At 49.6% G+C, this 25,458-nt stretch overlaps 1 protein-coding gene across 2 annotated transcripts in view; it reads left to right on the forward strand.

Moving 5' to 3' along the window:
* The first annotated feature begins 873 nt into the window (after window positions 1-873).
* Window positions 874-25,458, forward strand: part of STEAP3 (STEAP3 metalloreductase) — a 34,604-nt gene continuing 10,019 nt past the window's right edge. Inside the window, exons 1-4 of one of the 2 annotated variants that reach the window (XM_090045910.1) lie at window positions 874-1,003; window positions 17,045-17,528; window positions 18,230-18,757; window positions 20,932-21,096. In XM_090045910.1, the coding sequence (XP_089902036.1) occupies window positions 17,046-17,528; window positions 18,230-18,757; window positions 20,932-21,096 (1,176 nt within the window). In that variant the 5' untranslated portion in view covers window positions 874-1,003; window position 17,045. Of the gene's footprint in view, window positions 1,004-1,026; window positions 1,416-17,044; window positions 17,529-18,229; window positions 18,758-20,931; window positions 21,097-25,458 lie in introns of those variants that run through there. The other variant, XM_090045909.1, reaches the window with a different exon arrangement.

A 25,458-nucleotide genomic window follows, 5' to 3' on the forward strand; every position in this document is an offset into this window, starting at 1 on the left:
ACAAAGACACGGGCTTAACTTGCAGTAAAAAAAGATGTAGGTAGAACAGTATGAAAAGCTTTCTAAATGAGAAGGGGAGGGATGCACTGGAGCTGGTCTCTCGGGGAAGTTGTGCAATTTCCTTCAAAAAATGTTTTTAAGACCTGGTTAGAGAGCAATTTTTGCCAGGGATGGGACTTGGCCCTGCTTCAGTGCCGGGAGCACTTCTTGAGGTCACTTCGAGACCTATGTTTCCAGAAGCCTTCCAAAAAACAGGTTCCTACCGAGGTCTGCTGTTGGAGCAAGAAAAAGACACAAAGGAACAAAAGGAGGAAAACCCCCTCCTCATTCTCCATTTCTGCTTATGGACCTTGCTGTGCTAATTACTTTTTATGCCCATCTTCCTGTTGATGGTGTCATCCAGACCCTTAATCTAATGGTAGCCTGACTACAACTGATCATTTCTCATGGGACCTTTCCTACAGTCGTTAAGAGCCAGATCCCATGTTTCTATCCGGACTATGATTGCTTCAAAGTCTAGCTGTTGGCGACCTCACAATATATTACTGGGACAATGGAACAGAGCTGGGAGGTAGCTGTAATATGCCCGCTTTCTCCACATCGAGGAGGAAAAAAGATTATCTCTTCCACACCCACTTGTACCGCTTTCAAGAGCCGATAAGTGCCTGGCCACTGATAACCTATCCAGAGGCCCAGAAGACCACTCCCTGCCATTAAAACGGAAGGCTGTGCAGCTCTAAAATGTACTTGCTAATAGGGAATTAAGATCTGCTCAGACTTCTGTCGGTAATGGATCCAGGATATGTCTAATCTTGGCAACGGCGCTACAACAATCCAGCCCGTGGCACTTAACCCCTGCCAGTCGCCTCCTATTTCGGTTTCGTCGGCAATACAGCACTTGCTGTTTCTCTCCCCTGCTGACCAGGTCGCTCGGAGCCTCCCGAAGCTGAGCTGGAACCAATACCACGCAGCGACCGGCCCGCGCCTCCGGACACGGCCCCAGGTAGGGGCGGAGCGGGGCGCCCGGCCTCCCGCGCGCAAAGCCCGCGCACCGGTGCCGAGCGCTGCGCCGCGCCCTGGGGCGGCCTCGCGCGCCCTCCTTGCCGGCACTCCGCTGCCGTTGCAGGGGCACCTCCCCGAGACAGCTCTCGCGCTCCTCTCCCGCGTGTCTGGGGAGGGCCAGGCCCTAGCGAGGGCTGTGGCCGTGCTCCCTCCGACCCCCCGCCCCGCGCGCGCCCCACTCCTGACAAGTGGGCGAGCTGGGACCAGCCGCTCCCGCCCCCGGGCCGGGGGAACCCGCCGCGGCCCCTCCCCCACACTCCGGGCCCGAGGGCAGCGCGGGGCGGGCGAGGGCGGGGCCGGCGCTGACGTCACAAAGCAGAGCGTTACAGCGCGGGGCCGCCGCTCGCCGGGACGTGAGTGCGGGGCCGGGGCCAGGGCCGGGGCCGGGGCCGGGGCCGGGGCGGCGGGGGAGGGCATGGGCATTTCCCGCCAGCTGCTCCCGGTGCCCTGCCCCTGCCCCTGCCCCTGCGCGGCGGGAAATGCTGCAGCGTGGGGGAGCCTCCCGCGAGGCGGGGGAGCTGCCCGGGCGGGCGTCGTGGGGGAAGCCGGGTCTGCTTCCTCGACTCCTTTATTTCCCCCCCTCCCCGCGGGGGCGGGCTGGGTGCTGGGCGGTGCCCCCCAGCACGAGGGTGGCATCGCCCCCCGGGCGGGCAGGGGTTGGCGTCCCGCTTGGCCGGGCTGGGTTTCCTGTCACAGCTGGCGGGAGCGAGGTGTGAGGTGAGACGGGACTGTTGCTTCTGGGAAAAGAGCAATAGTCTCTTTACCTGGACGGGAGAGGGGGCCGGACCCTGCTCCGGCCCAGGCTGGCGGGACCTCGAGGGTGTCGCGTGGGCGGCACGCGAGGGAGTTGGGGCATGGCACAGCCAGGCGACGTGTGGGCATGGGCCCGCGCGAGCAGGCCGCTCGTCTACGACTGGCACCTCGCTTGTGGCGGGCTGAGGGGGGAGGAACGGGACCAGGTGGGCCAGCTCGAGGCGGGGAAGGCCCCCGCGATAGCACTGTGACACAAATGTCTTCGCGGTGCAGGCCCTGATTGTGGACCCGACCGCACGTCACGTTTACTCCTCTGCAGGCCAAGGCGGCTGCTGGATGCGCGCCGTTGAGTGTTTAAGCTTTGTGAGATTCGTATGTGTGTCAAGCGGCCTTGTTAGTAGCACCGTGAGCTCCTGTGCTGCAGCCACGCAGCAATCCGGTTCGGCTGAGCCCACTGTGACTGACCTAACTAATGCAAGCCTGCATTTCGAACAGTGCCCATGAGAGCTCACTGTGGGAAACACTGGAACGGGTGGCCCGGAGAGGTGGGGAAATCTGCATCCTTGGCGGCTTTTTGTCCCAGCTAGACAAAGCTTGGACTGGGATGATCTAGTTGGGGATGGTCCTGACTTGAACAGTGGGTTGGATAAGATGGCCTCCTGGGGTCCCTTCCAGCCCTAATTTTCTCTGATTCTGCACAGTGTGGGGCAGAGACTGACCACACAGGTTTGCAGGACTAAAGCCCAGGTGTGGCTAGCTGTCTGTTAAAGAGCAGGAAGTCTGAGAAAACATTTGTTCTTTGTATTACGGTTGTACTGAGCCCTGCTGTGAGAGCGGTGCACTCACTGTACAAGTAAATCAGGAAACTGGCCCTTCCCAAAGAGGAATTGAATCAATATAATCTGAAGTAAAACTTGCACATGGAAAAATGCCACCCCCACAGAGAAAAAATAAAATCCAAACTTGCTGGGGGATGAAGAATGCAGCTTATACTATTAGGCTTCCAGTAGGCTGGGGAAGTGGATTAAGATTGGCGTACTGCCCCACGCTTGTTTTCTCCTTTTTCCTTTAATGTGCTACATTTAATATATAAAGTGTTAACATATAAAGTACAGTGCAGTAAAATCAGATCTAATATTCATGGTGCACATTTGATTTCCTCTATAAAGGAAAAAAGTTGCAGTCGATGACTCAGCAAGATTTCCACAAGCAGCCACGGAAAAATACCATTTTAAAAATGTTAACAAAAAATAAGGGAACTGTGCCATGACTTTGACCTTAACATTATAAAAATAGTGGAAAAGGCCTTGTATTCTAGGGAAACTACATTTTTCGTATCCCAGAACCGTTCGTCCAATATTAGTAGTAAAACCAACTTGCTGAAGAAATGGAAAACTTGCTGAAAAAGTAGTTGTCATGCTGACAAAATGTGATATGCCAACTTTTTATAAATTAGTCCTATATTATGACCTTCAGCTATCAAACTTAGAAGCAGATACCATCTCATTTTCACACTTAAAGGTACTGTTTTTCGTGCTGTAGTTTTCCATCTGATCCTGCATTAGATTAGGCTCCCAATCATGCTGGGCTTGCGTTAGTAACGTAGTTTCCTAGGTCAAGAGGTAAATATATTAAAAAAAGGAGTCAGGTGAACTGGGAGCTTAAGTCTCATTTTCAAAAGATATTTAGGAGCTTTTGAAAAGGCCTGAAAAACTAATACATAAAGTGTGATTCTCTGCAATTCTTTTCTAGCTTCTCATGTTTTTCAGAATTTCTGAGGCCTTAAACCTGCAACCCTTAGATACGGATTTAATTTTATCCAGACGTGTATTTCCATGGAAATCAGTGCTTATATAAAGTTATCCACGAGCACCAGGGCTTCAGACGTTTCCAATACGTCCATCCCCAAAGTATCTAGGCATCAAATATTTATTATATACAAGTAACAAAACATATCAACTGGCATCACTTTTATTGTTTAGAATAAATTAACTTTTATTTTAAGATGCTTCTTCGCTGTAGAGAGGTGAACTAGGCAGCAAGCCAGTAGACTGAGCCATCAAATATGTATTAAAAGACTGTCAAAAAATAATATCGGAGAGAGAGAACCTGAAAGCAATAAAGCATCAATTAACACACCATGCCAAGGGCTCTTGGAAATCAAAGTGCAGCTTAAAAGGGGTGGACTCCACAACCCTGCTATGTTCAAGGGGCTTCACAAGAAAGAGGCTGCGGAGCACACAAAAGCCTGGCAAGACCTCGGTGTCTGTGCTTGACCCAACGGAGAAAGGAGTCCTAGGAGATCCAATGAAGTAAGAAGTTTGGACTGACTCCAAAAAGGGCTTTACAGTTACGAACACAAAGGTCATCCTTTCTACCTTGCTAATTGGCCTTCCTACTCCTTCTGCAGCTGGCAGAGGTATTTTTGGGAGCAGAGGCTCTCCAAAGTTAGGCAAAGCCTGCTGATTCAAGAGCTGTCAGGGGAAGGGTGGGTGAGTGCCTTGGCATAGGAGACCGGGGGTTGGCCGACACTCTGAAAATCCCTTGTCCAAGTAGAGACAGCAGTGATGTAGGCAGCAGCGCCGTGTGTCAGCGCTCAGATAGGAAATGCAATAGGGTTCATTCGTATCCAGCAGCTCTTTGGGTAGATGTGATGTCTTTTATTAGACCAAGTAGTTGGAAAAAAGTTCTTTGCAAGCTTTCAAGCATAATATCTCGCATTCCCTCAAAGCCTCCATGCTGGCTTTGGGCTTTCTCCTGATCTAGGAAACCGTGCATGGATAAAAAGGCATAACGATAAATAGTTGATTATTTAATATTTGTTATGGTAACACCTAAAGGCTCCTCTCAGTTATCAGGATCCATTGGGTAAGGCACTGTGCATCCTCCAAAACATTTCCTGCCCGCAAATGCTCATAACAGAAATATCATTTTCCGCTTTTCCCCCTTCCTAGACTGTCCTCAGCCAGGCAGAAATGGCAGTACAGATTTGCATGGTGTTTCTTAGGCATGTATGAAGACGTGCCTGGAACAGCAAACAGCTAGGCAGAGACATGTGGATGTGACCTGCAAGCAGGCAGAGGAAGTGGTAATGTAAGGGTTACTTCCATAAGTCAATGCAAGGCAAGTAATTGCCCTTCTTCCTCCTTTATTTTTAACCTTGTCACCACCTTCCTTTGCATTTGCTGCAGCTCAGACCAATGCCCCTGATATGTTTGTTGGTTTAAAGTGTTGCTCCGTTGTATTGTGCACTTGGACAGGGTGGAAAAGAAGAGAGAACCAGCTGGCTGCGTAGTGGTAGCAGCACATAGATAGGGTCCCTGCTTCTGAACAAGGGGTAGGGAGGAAAAACTAGGGAGTTGTCAATCAGGTACAAACATCTTGCTGAAAGCTGGGGTGTAACGGAGTAACTCTGGATATCCGGGAGCACAGGTTGCAAGAACAGCCGTTGCAGATTCTCAGAGTAACAAGACAGCTGCTATCTCAGCCCTAGAATTGCTCTCCAGATAGGTGACCAGCCCAGATGGGATATCAATCTGCATGGCAGGCATTCCTGGCATTTTGCGGTGTTTTCACTGTCAGCCGGCCAAGGAGAACTCCTGCCTCCTTTGTTGGGGGTGTCTCACTTCCCCCACAAGCTCAAGAGAGGAAAAGTATAACCAAGAGGACCCAAGAGATACCAAATTGCTATCCTATATCAGCCGGTACAAGATCAGTCCTTCAGCTTGAATGCAAAAGAGGGCTGCTGTTTAGATCTGGTTAAAGGGAGCTGGCTGTGCCAATTCGGAGTATATCAAAGAGATACAGACTCTGGGCCAAATCTGAACAAAAAGCAGGGTCAGGTCACAAAGCAGCAAAGTATGAGCACCTGGAAATGCACAAAAGGGAAGATAACCCATCCCCTGCCAGCAGTCTCTTTGAAGTTGGGGCCTTGCGGGGCCAAACCCACAACCGTTCCAAGATAAAGAAAAGGAAGCTAGCTTGTCTGTAAGGTTCAGGAGAGAGTCAGCACCTGTTTTGTTCAGGCTCCTTCTGCACTAGGGACAAGCCAGTCCCGTCTCCCATAATAGAAGTCATAGACACATAGGGTTGGAAAGTGACCTCAAGGGTGACTAGTCTGAAACCCAGGAAGTCCAGGAAAGTTTTGTCCAGCCCAGGATGACAATGTGGCTGTCAAGAAACAAGAGTTTCTAGCAGTTCTCCCTGGGTCCCAGAACAAGGCTATCTGGTGCCTTCGCTGAGCCAGGCCTGTCCTTTCCCTCTGAAGGGAGAAGGGGAGAGAAGTCCAGCATACCTGCTCATGGACCATCCTGAGTCCATAAAGACAGGGGCAGCTATATGGTTTCTCTTCCCTTAACCCCGAAACTTCCTCTCCCTGCATTTCAGGGGCAACACCTGGAACGCAGGGCAGGCTGGGGTTGAAGTATTTTCTTGCAAGCCTTACCAGGGAGGACATACCCAGTTCCTGAGACCCCCAGTCACAAGACAGCACCTTCAAATACCTCCCCGCAAACCAAGTGCTATGCTTGTCCATCTATACTAGGAAAAAAAATAATAAAACAAAGCCATTGTAGCTCAGAAGTCTCGACTCTTACACACCAGCCCCAGGATTATAGCTCAACTTCAGGCACAGTCTGCACGTGAAAAGGTATCCTTTGTATTGTCTTGGGAAGGAACACCTCCTTGCATCCCGCCCGTTATCTACAGGGGGCAGGGTATTTTTTGATGTCTCAGAAAGGATCCTTCTGTCCAGGTTTTTCACCATGCCACACTTCCAGCGAGGTGCTAGTCCTGCTTTTTTCAGGGAGGACAAATTCAGCTTTAGGTAGTAATTAACTTGATAAGAGCAGTAAAAAAACAGCCCACAGGTGGAGTTGATAGAAGCCACGTGGGACTTAATTGCAGTACTCCAGGCTCTTGCAAAATACCCGTCTGAGCCTCTTAAGAATGGTGAGATGAGAAGTCATGAAAATAACCTTCTTATTAGCAGTTACATCAGCTATATGTCATCAGCATTAACATTAAATCTACCATCCTTCAGCTTAAGGACTCTGCTGTACTTCAGTGAGCTTAGCCAAAATTCGTATTCTCCTGGCACGTTGGCTTTACAATTAAATCCCAGGCATTTGTACCCAAACCCCCCAATTCTGACTTTATGAAACTTTTATTACAGAACAGATCCTGTTCCAACGGTTCATGATTGCATCACTGCAACAGCGATGTGCAGCAAATCCAACAGACTGCAGCTTTCCTGAGCGCAGAGAAGCAAAGGAAGCTGCTTAAATGTCATGTTTGTCACAAAAGGAGAGAGGTATCTACTGCAAAGTGAAATCTTTTGCCTTTTCGTTGGCAGTAGAGGCTCGCAGAGTGAATCAGCCTCCTGAGCAGAAACTGGCAGAGCTGAGATTTGACCCTGCCGACCGTAATCTCTCCATAGGCAGGAGCTCTTTATTTTTGTCTAGTCACAGCCGTCATCGTCGGCCAAGCTGGTAGCCCCATCTTTTATTAGCATTGCCGGACACTTTCCCGTTAGAAGAGCCCATTTTCAGTAGCAAGGACTTTGCCCTTTCGACCAAAGTGTTTCATGCCAGGTGTCTGCCACAGGCGGTAGAGGGTTTTTTTTCTTTCTATTTGAGCCAAAACCATTCAGGCTTTTCTGATGGGGAAAATCGCAGTGTTTTTGCCCATATCAAAAAATGGAGGTGAGCTGTTCTTCTGTACGTTCTAGCACTTGCAGCGGGGACATCAGTGGAAGGAGAGCAGATGTGGGGGACTCCGGTGTCCCTCATGTGCCTTTAGCCGTCCCTGTCAAAATCCAACTAAATTTGACCAAGGTTACAAAATCCCAGCTTGGTCATGCTGAAGGGCTGCAGTTTCACAGTTGAATACAACCAGATTTCCATCCGCAGAGAGGCTGCTCCAGCCCAACTGCAATTTTAGGTATCTCCAGGCCTTGTTAGGGTCCAGACACCTTAATGAAGGGCACCAAACCCAGCTGGTACCCAGATTCAAACACGGGGGGAAGGGGAGCCTGCAGAGACCATGTCAGGACAAGGAGCCAAAGCGGGAAGAGTCTGAGAATGGGGGGGGAAAAGGAAACATAGGGCTGGAAATTGGGGTCGGGCATTGGGAGACCTGGGCTGAGGCAGGGGCACCCGCATCCAGGTGCCAGGATTAGCTGGGTAAAGAAGCTTAGGTTTGGAGTTGGGAATGAGACTCGGAGAATGGAGGAGGAATCTGCAAAAGGAGCCTGGGACTAAGAGAGAGGGAGGTTGGAGAGCATGGATTTGGTGGGGAAGGGAGGGAGGGATGAAAAGCTAAGCAAGGGAACTGTCCTGGCTTGACAGAAAGACTGGGAATGTGCTGAAAAGCCTGAGAAATGAAGACTTAGGTGCAGAGAACTGGCCGGGGTGGGAACAGGGACTGTGTGAGAAAACAGAACTTCCTTCTGCTGGTCCCCGCGGAGGCCTCACCAGCGTGCCGTGCGACCGCACTTTTTTCAGCATGCTGTTTTTAAAAACCTAGCAAATTATACATTAGAAACCTGGGGAATGAACAAGTGATTCAGAAGGATAAGTCAAGCATGCAAAAGCAAGGAAATGCCAGAAATAAGGTGCATGCCTATTGTGATACAACCAAAAACCCTGCATATTGTGATGCAGTCTTTATATGATTACCTGCTGTTTTCCCCCTCGTGCAGCGCACAACATGGATAGTGCTCAGTCTCACCTAATGAGTAGCTACTGAGTATTTTGTTTCCCCCATTGCTAGAGGTGTGACCTCAAGCCTTATTTACTGTGCTCAGTTCAGACCTTCTCTGAAGATGAAATGATTCATTTCCTCCCAGGCTTTACTGTGAGGCTCATCACTACAGGATCCAAGTGGTTCATAAACATTCATGACTCTATTTTCACAACAGCTCTTTAAGGGTAGGAGATATTTTTATCCTCCTTTTACAGATGGCAAACTACGGTGCTGAGAGGTTAGGAGCAAACTGCCTGCTAATTTTGGAAGTGCAGGCAGAACCTGGGGCCTGATTTTGCAGGGTACTTAGCAGTAGATGGACCTTTGTGTGTTCAGACCTGACTCTCACTGATATCAGCTGCAGGTTTAAATGCTCATCATTGCACAGGAGGCTCCAGGGTCTCAAATTAGGCACCTGGAAAATGAACCCACAATTAGGGCCTGGACACAGGACATGTTTTCACCCATGTCATTTATATCAGCTTTGCACAATGTGAATTACACTGGCATCCAGATCAGACAGACAGACAGCAATCCTGGGGTAGCTGCTCACAGTCGGTGTTATTACAGCATCTCACCACTTAGGCAGCAGGTAATAGCATGCTGGAACAAAGAGATACCTGAGGTTAGCTGTGGGGTTACAATGGTGTAGTTTTACCCCCCAATTTTTCTCTGGGCAGTTATTCACCAAAACTGAGCAATTTACCCTGGTATAAGGCTGTATGACGTGTGTCTTCTCTTTTTTATATATCAGCATAAAGCCAATTAAACCAGTAGAAATATTCCATGTGGCCAGCTCCTTGATGAAATGAGCTTGGGTTCATGAAAGCTTATGTGCGCACACTCTCTCTCTCTCTCTCTCTCTCTCTCTCTCTCTCTCCCTCTCTCTCTCTCTCTCTCTCTCACACACACACACACACACACACACACACAAAATTCAGTTAGTCTATGACTGGCTTGTCTAACGTAGCTAAGTACCTCTCTCTGCATGTGGATAGGACCATCTGTGAAAAATACGGCTGAAGTGATTTATTCAACGTTTTATAGGCCACTCCAGTCAAGACAGAGCTAGAGCCCAGCGCTCAAAGGTAGTGGGCCCCTGCCTTCGCTATGAGACCCTTGAGTCACATGCTTCATTCGCTGCTCACCGTCCAACTTCTGCCGCAAGTGAAACAGGAGACCTGCGGCCTCCTTTAGCACCACAACTCTCATTCATGCCAGGAGCAGGTCCATCCCGTGCAGTGAAGAAGGCAGAGGTCATGTGCAGGAATATCATCTGATCGTGTAACTAAAGCCCTTATCATAATGCATGTGCAAAGAAAAGAGGCAAGTGAAGAATGCACTGGCAACTTGAGTTCCAGTGTTTCCTAACACTGAGTGTTTGGCTTTGCAGCCTTGATATTCTTTTCACCTATTTGAATGTGTCTGAACAGAGAGAGACACTCATGCATTCTTCATCTCATAGTTTCATAGATGGGTTGGAAGGGACCTAAGTAGAACATCAAGTCCGACCCCCTGCCATGGCAGGAAAGAGTCCTGGGGTCAAACGACCCCAGCAAGGTGTACATCTAGCCTCCTCTTAAACACCCCCAGGGTAGGAGCCAGCACCACTTCTCTTGGAAGTTGGCTCCAGATCCTAGCCGCCCTGACAGTGAAGTAGCACCTCCTGATGTCTAGTCTGAATCTCCCCTCTGCCAGCTTGTGGGTGTTATTCCTTGTTACTTCCAGTAGTATTTGGGAGAACAGGGACTCCCCCATAGCCTGCTGGTTTCCCTTGGCCAGTTTGTAGACGGCCATCAGATCCCCTCTCAGCCTTCTCTTGTGGAGGCTGAACAGGTTCAGGTCCTGTCGCCTCTCCTCGTAGGGCCTGCCCTGCTGCCCCTGATCATGCAAGCGGCCTCCTCTGGACCCTCTCCAGGTTGTCCACATCCCTCCTGAAGTGCGGCACCCAGAACTGGACGCAGTACTCCAGCTGTGGCCTGACCAGTGCCGCGTAGAGGGGGAGCATCACCTCCCTGGACCTGCCTGAGATGCATCTGTGGATGCACGACAAGGTGCGGTTGGCCTTCCTGGCTGCATCCCCACACTGCCGGCCCATGTTCATCTTGGCATCAATGATGAGTCCAAGATCCTTTTCTGCCTCTGCACTGACGAGAAGGGAGTTCCCCAGCCTGTAGGTGTGGTGCCGGTTCTTCCCCCGCAGGTGCAGCACCTTGCACTTGTCAGTGTTGAATCCCATCCTATTCTCATCCGCCCACCCTTGTTACCTGTCCAGATCTAGTGGCAGCCTGTCCCTCTCCTCCAGCGTGCCCACTTCTCCCCACACCTTAGTGTCACCCACAAATTTGAACAGGGGACTTTTTACCCCCTCATCCAAGTCGCTGATGAAGATGTTGAACAGTGCGGGGCCGAGGACCGAGCCCTGGGGGACCCCACTGCCCACATCCCTCCAGGTCGAAAATGACCCATCCACCACCGCTCTCTGGGTGCGGCCCTCCAGCCAGTTGGTGACCCAATTGACTGTGTGGGGGTCGACACCACAGCCCCCAGTTTCTTAATGAGAACAGGGTGAGAGACAGTGTCGAAGGCCTTCTGAAAGTCCAGAAAGACGACGTCCACCGCGACACCTGCATCCAAGGATTTGGTGACCTGGTCATAGAAGGCACCAGGTTGGTCTGACAGGACCTGCCTCTAATGAACCCGTGTTGGTTGCCCCTAAGCATAATCTCCCCTGCTGGCCCCCCGTGGACATGTGCCAGGATAATTCTCTCAAAAAGCTTGCCCAGAATCGAGGTAAGACTAACGGGCCTATAGTTTCCCAGGTCCTCCTTCCTCCCCTTTTTGAAAATGGGGGCCACATCGCATCTCATCTCCCAAACATGCACTCTCCTGGTAATGATGAGCTTAGAAAGAGAAAGGACAAGTTTCTTTTTTTTTCCCCATTGCCAGGAGTCTTCCCCCCCCCACTTTTTTCTTGCTGTATGTAGAGCTGTTTACAGAACAGGAGCGTTATTTCCATGCGGTCTGGATGGAGGTGAAAGGATTCCCCGAACGTGTAGCAGAGCCTGGGATAAAGCAGCTTTGGATAAGCCCTTTTCTTATCTGAATCTGTTCTAGTCTCAGCAAGTCTGTGGCCCCTGCTGTATTCTTCTCGGGGGGGCCTCTTTGGGTTTGGGAAGGAAACTGCACAACTTCTTTTCACTTGTAACGAAGCAGCTGTGAATAGAGAAAGTGAATATTTCTATCTGCCAGTGAAAGTACACAAGCCTGTCTCAAGAGTGTAAACCAGAGGTTACCTAATGCTTCTTTCCAAGTTTATCTTTGGGAAGCACCAGGGGACTTGACACTTAATGTTGAGGCTTTGCAACCTGTGGTAGTATGGACAGGTATGTCCTTAGCTCTAGAGCCCCTCAGGCAGAGGCCACGTCTTCCTCTGCATTTGAAGAGCACAAGCCCCGTGGGGCCCCAGTCCTGACCAGGGTTTCTGAGAACTACTGTAGTGCAAATGAGCCAGGGGCTAAAAGGGATCATCTGGCTGCAGAATGCGTGCCCTTAGTTGGCACTTGTATCACTTGAACAGTGATTTGATCCAAAGCCTCTTGCAAAGTTTAGTTTCTGCTTTTGTGGTTCTGTTTGACCAACCTATCCACATAATGATGAGTAGTGAAGACAAGAGCCGACACTGTAATCAAAATGCTGCTGGTTAATCCCAGCACTCAAGGGGCAGTCCTATGAGAACAGGTTTGCAAGACAGGACTTGAGTAAGCTTTCGTTTTGAAGAACTTGCTATTGAGACCGTAGAAGCGTCCCCTAGCCGTGATGACAGTCTGGCTGCTTGTCGCATCCCAAGCACTGCTAGAGTAGGAGATTTTTAAAAATAAGCCACCCTTTTCAAACCTAGGACTAATAAAAATACATCTCAATTTATTTACCCAACCTAAGGTGGAGCCTGTTTACAGCCAACATACAGACTCCATCCAGTGCAGTCTTTGGAGTCGACGGCATGTGAGAATTCCTGTTAAATCTATTAAGAGGGAACTACAAAAAAGGTGATATTGGCCAGCCTATTTAATTTGCATTATCCAAAATGAGTAAAAGGACTGGAGAAGGTTACTGAACTTGGGTCTTGGAGACCTGGGTTTCCTTTTGTGACACTGACTGCATGTCTCGGCTCCCCTGTGTATCATGTGAGGATAACCAGACTTCATGCATTTTGGTGTAAGTTCGATTTCTCCTACTACACGTGTATCCGACCAACAGCACGGTGCTCATCTTGATTAGGGGCATCTCACTGTATTGCACTGCAAATAGTAAGACTGACTGACACGCAACAAGTAAACAGCACACATAGTGACAAGTCAATTAGATGTTACCAAAGCATCCAGCTATAATGACCCGAAGTACTATTAATAATGCAGTGGAGAAGATTACCTTTTTAAAACAGACAGTGGTATCTGCTTCTTACATCGGGTTGAAGCTCACTGGCCATTACAAGCCTATGTTTTAAATTATCATATGCTGTGCCCGATAAGGAATGAGCCTGAAGTATCTTGGGGCAGTTTCTGAGAAGTTTGGTGAAGGTTGATCAAGGAGCTTTTGAATTACGGAGCTCAAGAAACACATCTGTCTTTCACTGCATTGAGGATGTCCCTGGTTTGGATACCTTGACTGTGACTTGGCCTAGATTCCCCACATCTTTTTTGATGGGGGCTGACCTTGCCGTTGAGAAATTATTTGGATTTCCCTTTGGAGGGCAGAGCTGGCAGTGCATTTAGAAAAGATGGACTGTCTTGTTCACCTTAGCAGGAAACGGCATGTTTGTAAACTGATTTGCCACTGACTCCCGGGCTTACCTGCTGAGCGGAGTCAGATGTTGGAGGCTTCTCCATATTGGGAAGGGGAAGTAGAAGGTGGGCTAGGAGTTTGGGAAGGGTGCATGAAGAAGGGAAGGGGACCAAGAAGGACTTGAAAGTTGACAGGGAGCCATGCTCCCCAATGCAAGAACAGCAGGCTCTGGCCAGGTCAGGTGCTACAGGCATCGTGTTGGTGGGACATGGACGAAGGGCACGGGACCCCAAGGCCGAGAGCAGTGTTGATGCATCCTGGGGTGAATCATATGTAGGTCCAGTGAAGGAGTAATGGAGGTGTAGGGGGAATCGAGGATGCATAGCAGATGGAGGTGAGTCTGAGCAGAGACAGACTGTGCCAGGAGGATCGGGGAAGGGGAGGGGAGGGCATGGAAGGACATTAGGGTACAGGCCTAGCTGGGAAGGAATGACAGAACAAGGGCTGGGAGAGGGAGAGAAGGGGCCTGGGGCATGTGTGTGTGTTTGAGGGGGGGATACAGAAGTTACAAAAATACCATTTCCTACTTGAAGAATCCATTCCCTATCATCTCCTAATAAGATCTGTCATGTTATTTGTGTGAGATTTAGAGGAATCTCGTTACCAGGAGATCTGAGAGCTTTCCTCCTCCCCTCTCCCCAGGTAGTTCAGCACAAGGATTATTTCTCACTTGCATTGGGTTAACATAGATGTAGGAGCTCCAGCCAGGGACCAGGACTCAGTGCTGGCCACAAGGAGAACAACCTGGGAGTGCTGCCCAGATGGCATGTTGCTCAGACTGAATCCCACATGTAATTGTGCACAATAACAGGTTTTGTCTTGAAAATATTAAAATAATCCAATGGATGTTACGATCCCCTTTCGTTCTGCGCTTGTTTGCCTTTCCTTTTCCAACAAGCTAATTGGAAGCAGAAAGGCAGTTTATCCCAAACCATCACCAGCATCCCCGTATGCCTTGAATGGTTGTTGCATAACAGAAGTGCCTCGCTGCAAGGAAGGTTTGCTCGCAGCACAGTTCCTGATCTGGCTGGGCGCTCCGAGAGTGCTTTTGAGGTGTGTTAGCCTGAACAGCCGTTTTGTAACCCTGAACACTGATTCCTGTTCACTTGCCGACGAGCCAGAGAAATTTATCTCCCTTTGGTTTAGAATGACCCTCTGTGCATACAGCTTATTGGGAAGATCGGGCTGACCCAAGGAAGAGAGCTCTTTAAGCTAAAAAAACAAGATTGGCACTAAAACAAATGGATATCAACTGATGATGAATAACTCTTGGATGGAAATTAGAGGGAAGTTTCTAATAGGAGCAGTGAGTTTCTGGAACAGCTCCCAACAGGCGCAGCAGGGGCAAAAAAACCTCCTGCTGTGGGGGTGGGTGGGACGGACCGCACTGTCATAGGGGTGCCCGGGATAGTGTCAGTCTTATGTCCTGGGTCCCATATTCTTGTGATTGGCATTGACATGGGTCCTACTCATGGCACTCCTGGACTCGCCGAGTAGCGAGTGACTAACTTCTTTTGGCTTCAGATTTTCTTCCTGTAGCGAACAAGAAAACCCCCTGGAGTGATACATGGCTGAATTTACTCATGCTTGCAAAACTAAGGAAATGTCTTGAATTTATTTAGCAGGTGCAAATCCACGCAGCCAAGCAATAGCCTCCTTGTTAACTGAGTTCAATGTTATTAATCCACCTCTTCATTTGTAGAAGGGACACTTTTCTTGAATGAGAAGATGCTACAGAAGCACTAAGTAATATGAGTCCAACTCGCATTACGAGTCCTGTTATGAGGACAATTTTATTACTCGTTAAGGAGCTGGAGCTCACTTGAGGCAGTCGTTAAAGTAGACAAGTGCTATGTAGGCTTCTCCATTCATCTCCTTTCATGTTTCCTGCTCCGCCCTTAGCTTTCACCTGTTTTTCCACTATGGATAGATACTTGCAGAGAAGCCAGAAGGACCCAAACAGGTCAAAATGTTCCAACACTACAGATTCCTATTTGAAATATCTGGATTTATCTTGTGAATCATGTGCGTGGTGCGAATATTGTACAGCACCCCACAGTGCCACAGATCCTTGGTTGGGTGGAGGAAAGCAAGGGGTGGGACTGGAGACTAGCCAGTGGATCTCAGGCTATGAAACCACAGGCCTCCACTGTAGAATAAGGTCGCAGGTTACCCACACCCACTCAGCATGGTGTCTGTCCCGCACTAGTGATGGCTGGGTGTAACAGGAGTCTCGTTTTTGGAGTCTCTCCGCATGTGCAACTCCAGACTCCTGCAATGGGCCCACCGCCCGCCTATTCTTGCCTGCCATGTCTTGATCTTGTTTATAAGTGAAGAATGATGAAACTTAGTGGGAAGCTGCCCATTTGTACACGCCCCGATGGCAGGGGGCACTGTCTGTGGCTCCTTTTCCTCCCCTGCACCGCAGCCCAAGCCTCGCAGACGGTACTGGAATGCTCTCACTAGGGCCGTGGTGCTAGGTCCCGGCCCTTTGCTTGCCCTCAGGGCTCTTCGACACCCCTTCTCACTCCCGGGGTCCCTCACTGCCCCCTCACTCTGAGCTCCTCACTGCCCCTCAGCGCCGGGGCTCTTCACTGCCCCCTAACTCAGGGGCTCCTCACTGCCCCTCAGCGCCGGGGCTCTTCGCTGCCTCTTAATTCAGGGGCTCCTCACACCCCCTCTTCGGGGCTCTTCGCAGCCCCCTAACTCCGGGTTTCCTCGCGCCCCCCAACTCAGGGGCTGGGCCAACGTGCCCCCCCAAACAAAGCTGTGCCCTCTTTGGCACCATTGGCTGTGCCCTCTGGGCACCAGGAACCCCCAGATTACTGGGGAGCTCCCATGAGGCCTCCTCACACCCCTACAGCCTCACCCGGTCCTCCGGTCTAACCATAAGCAAACAAAGGAATCAGCCCGCCGACTGCAACATAACCCAAAAGCCTACCGGCTTGTAACCCAAGCTCATAAACCCTGCTCCACTCCATGTGAGCTCTACCTTACCTCCGTCAGAGTTCCCTTGCCCCTGCATCATTGCAGCCCGTCCGGGTGGTCAGGCTCCGGCCATTGCCCCGGGCTGCTCAGCTCGCCCACAGAGCTCCTGCTCCTGTGGCTGCCGGAGGGGAACTGAACTCCTGGCCTTCTGCCTGGGCTTAAGAAGGGCTAAGCTCTGCCCCTTCCTGGCTCCAGGCTTCCCAGGTCGCCCTAGCAACCCGCACTGGCACAGTCTTAGAGACTGGCAGTTGTGCTTCCCCTTTTCCACCGCTAGGCGCCTCTCCTGAGCCTTTTCTCCTCCCAGTCGCTGGCCACCTAAGAGCCCTGCGACACCGGGCCACGTGTAGAAATGTTGATGAGCCAGCTGTCTTGTCTCCTGGAACTAGAAGCAGGACATGCTTAGGCTTTTAGATGCAGACATACCATCTTCAGTGCCCACAGTCCCACCCAGGGAACCAGTGCTATACTACCGAACGGCAAGCTAAGGAGGGAATTCCCTCCTTCCTGAGCCCACAGTAGATCCCCATTGTAGTAGGAAGCATTTGCCACTTTTCCACGGGTTTGTTTCTCTGGGACACAGACAGGGATGATAGGGTATGCAGTAAAAACAGCAGCTTTGCATGACCATTTCCTTTCTGCTTTTGTCTCAAAGGATGTCTGGAGGAGACATGGCCAAGCCGCTCCTAGGCCGTCGGAACGTGGACAATGACCCAAACCTGGTGCCCACGGCCAGCCGCACCATCGGGGTCCTGGGAAGTGGCGACTTTGCACGCTCCCTGGCCATTCGTCTGACATTCTCGGGTTTCAAGGTGGTGGTTGGAAGCCGCAACCCCAAGCGCAAAGCCAGCCTCTTTCCGTCGGCCGTGGAAGTGACTTTCCAGGCCGACGCGGTGAAGAAGACCGATATTATTTTCGTGGCCGTTTTCAGGGAACACTACTCTATGCTCTGCGAGCTGAGTGACGTGCTGACGGGCAAGATACTGGTGGATGTCAGCAACAACGCCGAAATGAACCTCCACAAAGAATCAAACGCAGAGTACCTGGCTTCCCTCTTCCCAACATGCACTGTTGTCAAAGGATTCAATGTGATATCAGCATGGACTTTGCAATCAGGTCCCAGAGATGGAAATAAGCAGGTAATGTTTTCTTCTACCAAGGGCCAAACTCTCACTGACATGAGTTCTGACTGCATCCGCTGAGTGCTTCACTGTTAGGTGGATGTCCAGAAACCACTCAAATCAGGTCTCACTTTTGACAGAACCTCTCTGCAGCCTTAGATGTACCCGTTTTGCTTCCTGTCTTCCACTCCCCCCTCTTTAAAATAGGGATCATATATGTTAATTAGCATGTGACAGTTTGGGTGTAAGGTCCCGAGAATGTGTTAACAGTGCTATAGAAATACATAAGGAGCTTAACAATTTGAATGAGAGATCTATATTTTTTTAAAAGCTGGACAAAAACTTTTCTGCCACCAAATTGTAATTAATGCTTAAAGTTTCTTGATTTAACTCCTCTGGGCCACATCTGTGAACAGAGACTAAAAATGCTTGTGCTCTCTGGATAGACGGTAGCATATCACTCTAAGTAAATACATAAGTAAATAATACCTTGAACTCCTCTCTCTAAACGAATGCCTGTCCTGGGCTTGATGTGCTCTTGGCAGCCTTTACATACACACGCGTGCACACACATGCTCGTGCACACGCACTCCAGAGAGCCAAGTGATAGCCATTCAGCTGTTTGAAATCTAGGAATCCTTTCATTCCTTTACAACTGCGTATTTTCTGTGTCTTCTGCTCTCTTCTTGTGTTAAAGAATATTTTTCTGCTCATTCCAGGTCTTGATCTGCTCCGATAACCAAGAAGCCAAATGCGCAGTTGCTGAAATGGTTCGTGTCATGGGCTTCACCCCTGTGGACATGGGCTCCTTGTCTTCAGCCTGTGAGATTGAGAACATTCCTCTGCGCCTCCTCCCGGCTTGGAAAATCCCCGTCTTTCTGGCCCTGGGCCTCTTTCTCTGTTTCTTTACCTATAACTTGGTCAGACAAGTGATACACCCCTACATCAGGGAGCAGAAGAACAAGTTCTACAAAATCCCCATTGAGGTGGTCAATACCACGCTGCCATGTGTGGCCTATGTCATGCTGTCACTTGTCTATCTGCCTGGGGTCCTGGCAGCCTTGTTACAGCTGTACTGTGGCACAAAGTACAGACGCTTTCCAGACTGGCTGGACCAGTGGCTACAGCACAGAAAGCAGATTGGTCTCCTCAGCTTTTTCTGCGCAGCCCTGCATGCTGTATACAGCCTGGCCTTGCCCATGCGCCGGTCTCATCGGTATCAGTTAATAGAGACAGCCGTCAAACAGGTAACGAGTTTCTCACCTGGTGAGCCTGCGTCATCATCTTGGATGCAGCTCCAACTTCTGGGTAGCCCATAGACTGTCCAAACCATGCATTTAGCTCTTCAGTTTTTGCATGGTTCCTTTACAATGAGACCAATCACACATAAGCAAGTTAGGAGCTAAGCACATACCCCTTCCCAGAAACTAACCTTGAGTCACTGGAGGGTGGCAGCTTGATGGTATGCCATCACTTGACAGCCTCTGCCGTCAAGTGGAAAGTTGTAGTGATCAGCAATGATGGTTATTTTTAGTCAGATGTTTCCAGTCCTGCAGCAGCAGGTTAGAGAGCCAAGGTCCTCCACAGCAGTTGACTATGATAGGAATGTAAAGTGAGCAAAATCCACTTTAAGGGGAGCAGTCCTTGCCTCCCTGGGTGTCTGGGCTTAGTATTGGGCTGGGAACAATCCAGGGAGGGGAGCGATCCTAACCCACTGTTGTTGGGGGGGTTTTCCTCCCCCAGGTTTTCCATGAATTCTCCCCATGTTACTAGTGGGAGATTGTGGGCTTTTCCTTTTGGATGTGGCATTTCATTGCTGCTTTACTGTTGTTCATAAACCCTTTGTAAAATAAAATAGGACTGAAGGGAAGGTCTCGGGTTCGAGAAAGTCATGACATTGCTTGTTTTACTGAGAATCACCATCAGGGAGCTGTTGGTGGTACCAGTGACAAATCCACACTAGAAAAACTGAATTGGAATCACGGGAATTAGCTCTTCAAGACGCTTGTCTTTCACTTTAACATCCTCCAGAGGACTGTTATGGAAACGGAATGAAGAACTGAGCATAGGAGTCAGAGACAGGGGGGAAGTGATAGGGAAAAGCCTCTTGGACTTGCTGTGAACAAGCTAACAGTGTACAGCATTTATTGAACATAAGTCCTCGCTTTCTAACTTTATGGAAGACGAAGTTTGTCTGAAACAACAAAGAGATGCAAAGCACCGAGGGACCAGCTGTTCTGAAACACAGCGCATGATAGCTGGATGATGGTTAGCAAGTGGCATTTATAAACTGCTCAAGGGTCCTTTGGGAAAGGTTGGTATGAAGGAGAAGGGTTGGTTTTACATGAGGGTGACAAAGGTGCATTTAGTGCATCACAACTGCTGAAATCCTTGTGGATGGATATTGTGTCATGTAGGATTTTATTGGTGTAATGGGATGGTCAAGAGAGACACAAATGCAGGCTTCAGTCAGGGTTCATTTACTTGTGATCTCCAAAGGTGAGAAGAAATCTGTACTGGTGTCAAACACCTCTCAATACCAGCACAGAGCAAACTCCCCTCTGCAGTACTTGCTGCCTATGACAGTCACGAATAAGTCCCAATAAGGTTTGGTGTCAGTTTTCTCCTCCACATTTTGTTTTCTAGCAACATCCTGTTTTAGTAAATTGAGTCCACTTAATGGCCTAAATGGATAGTTATAAATGCCACCGTCTGGAACGCAGTACAAAGCCCATTTTTCCTTCCATTAGCTTGAACAATTTTCCACGTTTTCAGTGCACTTAAAATGAGTGCTCTGAGGCGGCCACAGTGTATTTGAGCAGGTCTGTAGTTGTTTGCATGGCTTTAAACTGATTTCTCATGTTAATTTTCATTCTAGATGCAACTGCAGGTCTTGATTCTGAAGGTTTCAAGTACCTGCACATCCAGTGAAGGGCTGTGGGAGCTGGACATACTGAGCGCTTTTCAGTCAGATGTAAATTTTTCAGTCAGCAAATTATGGAAACTAAGCCTTTCTGCAGCTGCCACAGGTGCCCTTGCCTCCCTGAATGAGTTAGTCTCTCAGGTGCCATCCTGCCCTGCCTCTTGCCAGTGGTTTATGTAGACGTGGCATGTCAGCAGGGCTTTTGGGAGACCATCCCCTGCTTGAGGATAAGCAACCATGGGGTTAGAGCTCCATTCCTGCTGCTCCAGAAACACAAAGCCAAAGGAGAGTGTTTTCTAGCCGTAGTCCAACACATGCAAGCTTTTCCAATACCATTCACTAGAGACCAAACCCACATGCATTAAATCTGTTGAATATTCAAGTACAAGTCTAAAGGCAAGTTTAAAGGCTGGTTCCAAAAAAAGCATAAAAACCAGTTGCTGTGACCCTAACCACTCTGTTTAGACAAAGCTGTTTAACTCTTCATTGTTGTACCAGGCAATGGAGAAGAAACCTGATGTGTGGATAGAGGAGGAGGTCTGGAGAATGGAGATTTATGTCTCTTTTGGAATAATCGCCCTGGGCTTGCTGTCATTACTCGCCATCACGTCACTTCCATCCATCGCCAACTCTCTCAACTGGAGGGAATTCAGTTTTGTTCAGGTAAAGTCAACCCTGGCCTACTCTGGAGGCTTCTCCCACAGGTTGCAGAAAGGAGGAAAGGGCATAGCGTGCTGCTTCCCCCCACCCCACCTTTCCCCTCCCTTCCTTCCCCAGGCACCTGGGACCAGCAGATCCCATCAGACCCCAGATTTGGTGGGTGTTGTTAAGCACGGGTCTGTGAAGTGTAGCCACCCTGCTAGCTGAGGACGGCTCTGCATGTCCACCCCTGCGCAGCTGTGTTGTATTGCTCAGGGTTGGGTCGATCAAGGTTTTTGTGGGGAAGGTGTAGAATTTCTTCTTGTCCCTCTGCAATTACTTCACTTCCATTAATGCCCCAAATGCTGGCTAATGGCAGGCTCTGCCTGTGTAAGCGCTGCTTTGCCATGTCTAGGTTTTTCTCTCTCTGGTTTCTCCTGATCAGGAGAGGGGGTAACCCTGCTTTCCTGGCAGGACTCCAGGAAAGGCTTGGCTTGTCTGATGTTCCTCCTGCGGGCTCCGTTGGATTCCTGTCCAGCTCCGGCTCCTGCACAGCATTGCCATGTGCAGTTGAAGGGTTCCTAGATTCAGACCAGTTAGAAATGCAAAATACCTTGCAGGTCATTTCAGTCCATCTCCCTGCCAGGGCAGGAATGTTCCTTCCAGTTGGCCTGCTCCCTCGCAGTGCTGGCTGCACTTCAGTCGTGCATAATGTGGTAGAGGTGCTGTGGACAGCTTGCAGAGGACCTTGGGACACTCCAGGATGAAAAGCAAAGGATTATGATGACTGCAGGAAGCCAAGGCCCATGACTATTAGGGTTTTGCTAGGAATAACCCTGTAAAAGATTAATTGTTAAGGCAGTTGGCAGAGGAAGTGTCCTGGGAGCAGAGGTTTACTGGGATGCAACCTTAACTAAAAAAATGAAACCTAAGGGATTCGGGTCTAATTCTGTCCACCTCAGGAGCAAATACCTATTCTGACATGTGGACAGGGCTTTCTCAGAAAGCAAAGGGGTTGGATACAGAAAGGATTCCCTAGTGTCCAGGGCTTCTGCAAAGTGCCCGTGAAACAGCAGTCTCTGTGCTCCTGCTCACACCATGGAGTTAAACTGCATTTGCTGTATAAAAACAGAGGGAGAAGTAGAGATTTGAATCCTGAAGGCTCACAGGTGGTATGTTGTAAGCAGTGGCTACAGGCACACAGATCAGTTACTCTGAGGCCAGCCAGGAAGTGAATTCACCTGTGCCTTAATAATGAAGACTACAGCCTTTGAACACCCCTTAGCCAGTGGTTTGGGTACTCTCCTAAGAGATGTGGAGTCAAATCAGCCAGAGGAGAGATATAGAAACACATGCCTTGAGGTGTGGTTCATATCAGTGGGCACAGGGCAGGATGGCAGTTCCCCTTCCTCGTGCTTTGTGCTGGTCTGGGTTAAGCAACGAGCTCCAGAAGAAGTTTCCTGGTGGCCAGTGCCAAGTAAAAGGAGTTGCATCCCCAGGCATTAGGCCATTGGCTCGCTGCGATGGCTTATGTCCAGTATGCTGGCTTTAGTGGGTCCCACTGCAAGGTGCCTCAGTGTCCCTATGGATTGCAAAGGCAGCCGGCACCTCACAGAGATGCTACCAGGCACAGGGATTGTAGGGCTCATTTACCCCAGAGGAGCTAGTCCCTGGACACCTGGGTTATTTCTAAGAATGAGACACAGTCTCTTACCTCTCCTTCTAGGCACTTTTGAAAATGCTTCCCATGGTCGAGATCTCCTCTCTGAATGATACTGCCTAGCAGGTGCTTCCCCCCCATCCCAGGGGTGTATTTCTGCACACATGTACGTTAGCCTGGCAGCCTACACAGGTCTCTTTTACTAGTGCATTTAACACGAGGCACTACATGAATTGTGGGAATCATTGTTTGGGTGTATGACTGGGATGTAGGTGGTCAGGGCTTGACCCTAGGGGGTCACAGCCCAGGGCATCAGAAACAGGCAAGGTCAGGGAAGCAAGGATCTAGACTAGAGCTGGGAGACAGGGGATCAGGAGCAGGCAGGTGAGGGAGCTGAGGTCTATAAGGGACTGGGCATAGGAAGTCACCCTGAGAAAAACCACAGGCCAAGGGAAGGGGTCAGGGAGGACCTAGCCAGGTGTCACTAGGTTTGGAGCAGTTAGTTATAACTGTATGGGACAGGACAACCAAAGAGGCAACCAAAGAAACCAGAAATGGGTCAAAAGCCCCGGGCTAAGCAGGGTGGTATCTGTCTCGAGTAACCTGGTGGACACTAAAAGGCTACTGCATAGAAGCAGACAGCGATGCCCAGCAGGCAGGTGGGACCAGGTGTGGCAGTTTGGCTAGCCTGCTGCTCTGGCCCCTGACACCAATATTAACAGTGCATGAGTGTCAAAGCCAAGTAAATGAATGATGCTATTCCCAAAAAAACTCCTGGCTTCCCTACGTTGTGACTGGCTGGCTTAGTGCATGGAAATCCCTGCTCACTTCTACCTATTCCTGGAAGTGCAGAATAAATGTATGACACTGCATCACAAGATACCCATTCCAGCTGATGATGGGTACGTTGGCGTTTTATGTAGGGTTATCATTTTTAAACACCAAATTCTAGATCTCTTTTTAAGGAGAAATTTTTGGCTGATTAATCCTTAAACAAATTATTTGTGCATTTCCAGATAGTGAACAACATTAGTACAACAATTTTGGGTGCTTTTACTATTTAAGATGTGAAATTTCAAGCATCAAGGTGTATTGTTTTCCCTGCTAAATCAATGCATAGTGGCAGGTTATATTCTCGTACAATTTGCATGCACTTATACAGGCTGAGGAATGACTGGCTAGGCTGCAATACTACAGAGAAGGATCTGGGGGTGACAGTGGACCATAGGCTGTATATGAGCAAGTGTGCTACTGTCACAAAAAAAAAGCCACCACCATCTTGGGTTGTATTAACAGAAGTGTCACTTGCAAATCAAGGGAAGTGATTCCTCCGCTCTATTCAGCACTCGTGACGCTTCACCTGGAGTCCTGTGTCCAGTTTAGGGTCCCATGTTTCAAGAAAGGTTTGGACATATCGGAAAGAGTCCAATGGAGAACAGTGAAAATTATTAGAGGCCTACAAAGCAAGACTTGAGAAGAAATGCTGAAAGTTCTAAGGTTATGTAGTCTAGGAAAGGGAAGATGGAAGGGAATTTGATCACAGTCTTCAGATACCTGAAGGGTGAAGACTACAAAGGCTAAAAACAGATTTGTCCCAAGACAAAGCCTTTTATTCTGGGATCCTAGAGAGTATAAGCCCACTGTCCCACTTTAAGTATGTAGTTCCTGTGAAGAACCAAGATAACATTTTTCCTGGGACAACAGGGGCTAATTCAAGGAGTTAATTGCCATTCAAGCTGTATATATAAAGGACTGTTCCCAAGCTGTTGTGATGCCAGTCAGAGCCAGGAGAAATTAGACCTGGGATAAAATTCCTATCTGTTTTTAGCCAAAGAGGATGGAGATCGGTTTTTCTCTGCAGCGGCAGGGGACAGAACTAGGAGCAATGACTTCAAACTGCAACAGAAGAAATTTCACTTGATAGGGTTACCATATTTCCAGTATAAAAATGAGGGGAGAGGAGAGGGGGGCAGCACATATGATTGGGGGGGCAGTGATATGCCTATGCCCTGCCTCTCCCTCACTCCTAAGCCCCTGCCCTACCAGCCCCCCCCTTACTCCCATCCACAGCCCCTTGTCCCCCCTGCCCTGCTGGTGCCCCTCACTCCCAACCTGTAGCACCTTGACCCCCAGCCCTGCTGCCCAAGCAGCTCCCATGTGCATGCTTGCATGCACGCACATGCACGCAGGCACACACACCCCTCCACAGCCAATCACCTTGCCTGCCACTCCCAACCCAGGAAAGCAGAGGCAGAGCAAAAACCCGGACATTTCCTTGCATTTAAAAACCCTCCCAGACACAAGGACAGGGGGCCAAAAAAAAGGACATGTTGGGTTCCCGGACGTATGGTAACTCCTTTTCCTTCTGGGAGAAAGCCCATTGTCCCACTTCAAGCCAGAGATGAAATGTGCTAACACTCCCTCCCTTGCTGCCCGCTGCCCACACGCGCTCTGCCCTTTATCTTTATAAACTAATGGTGGCTCAGTCAGTTCAGTTGCCATTCATTCCAGGGACTAGCCCAGGGGTCGGCAACCTATAGCACATGTGCCAAAGGCGGTGTGTGGCATGCTTTTGATTGACACGCAGCCTGCTTCCTGCCCCAAGGGGTGGGAAGAGCCATGCCCAAATCTAGCAGCACATGGCTGCCTGGAAACAGCCCGGCCCCGGCCCCAGCCCTGTGCCAGCCCCAAGCCGGGGGCTGTTGGCACCCCAACCCCAACCCTGC

Source organism: Crocodylus siamensis, chromosome 4, assembly GCF_052110815.1.
Source record: "Crocodylus siamensis isolate JL-2025a chromosome 4, ASM5211081v1, whole genome shotgun sequence".
NCBI classification, from domain to species: Eukaryota; Metazoa; Chordata; order Crocodylia; family Crocodylidae; genus Crocodylus; species Crocodylus siamensis.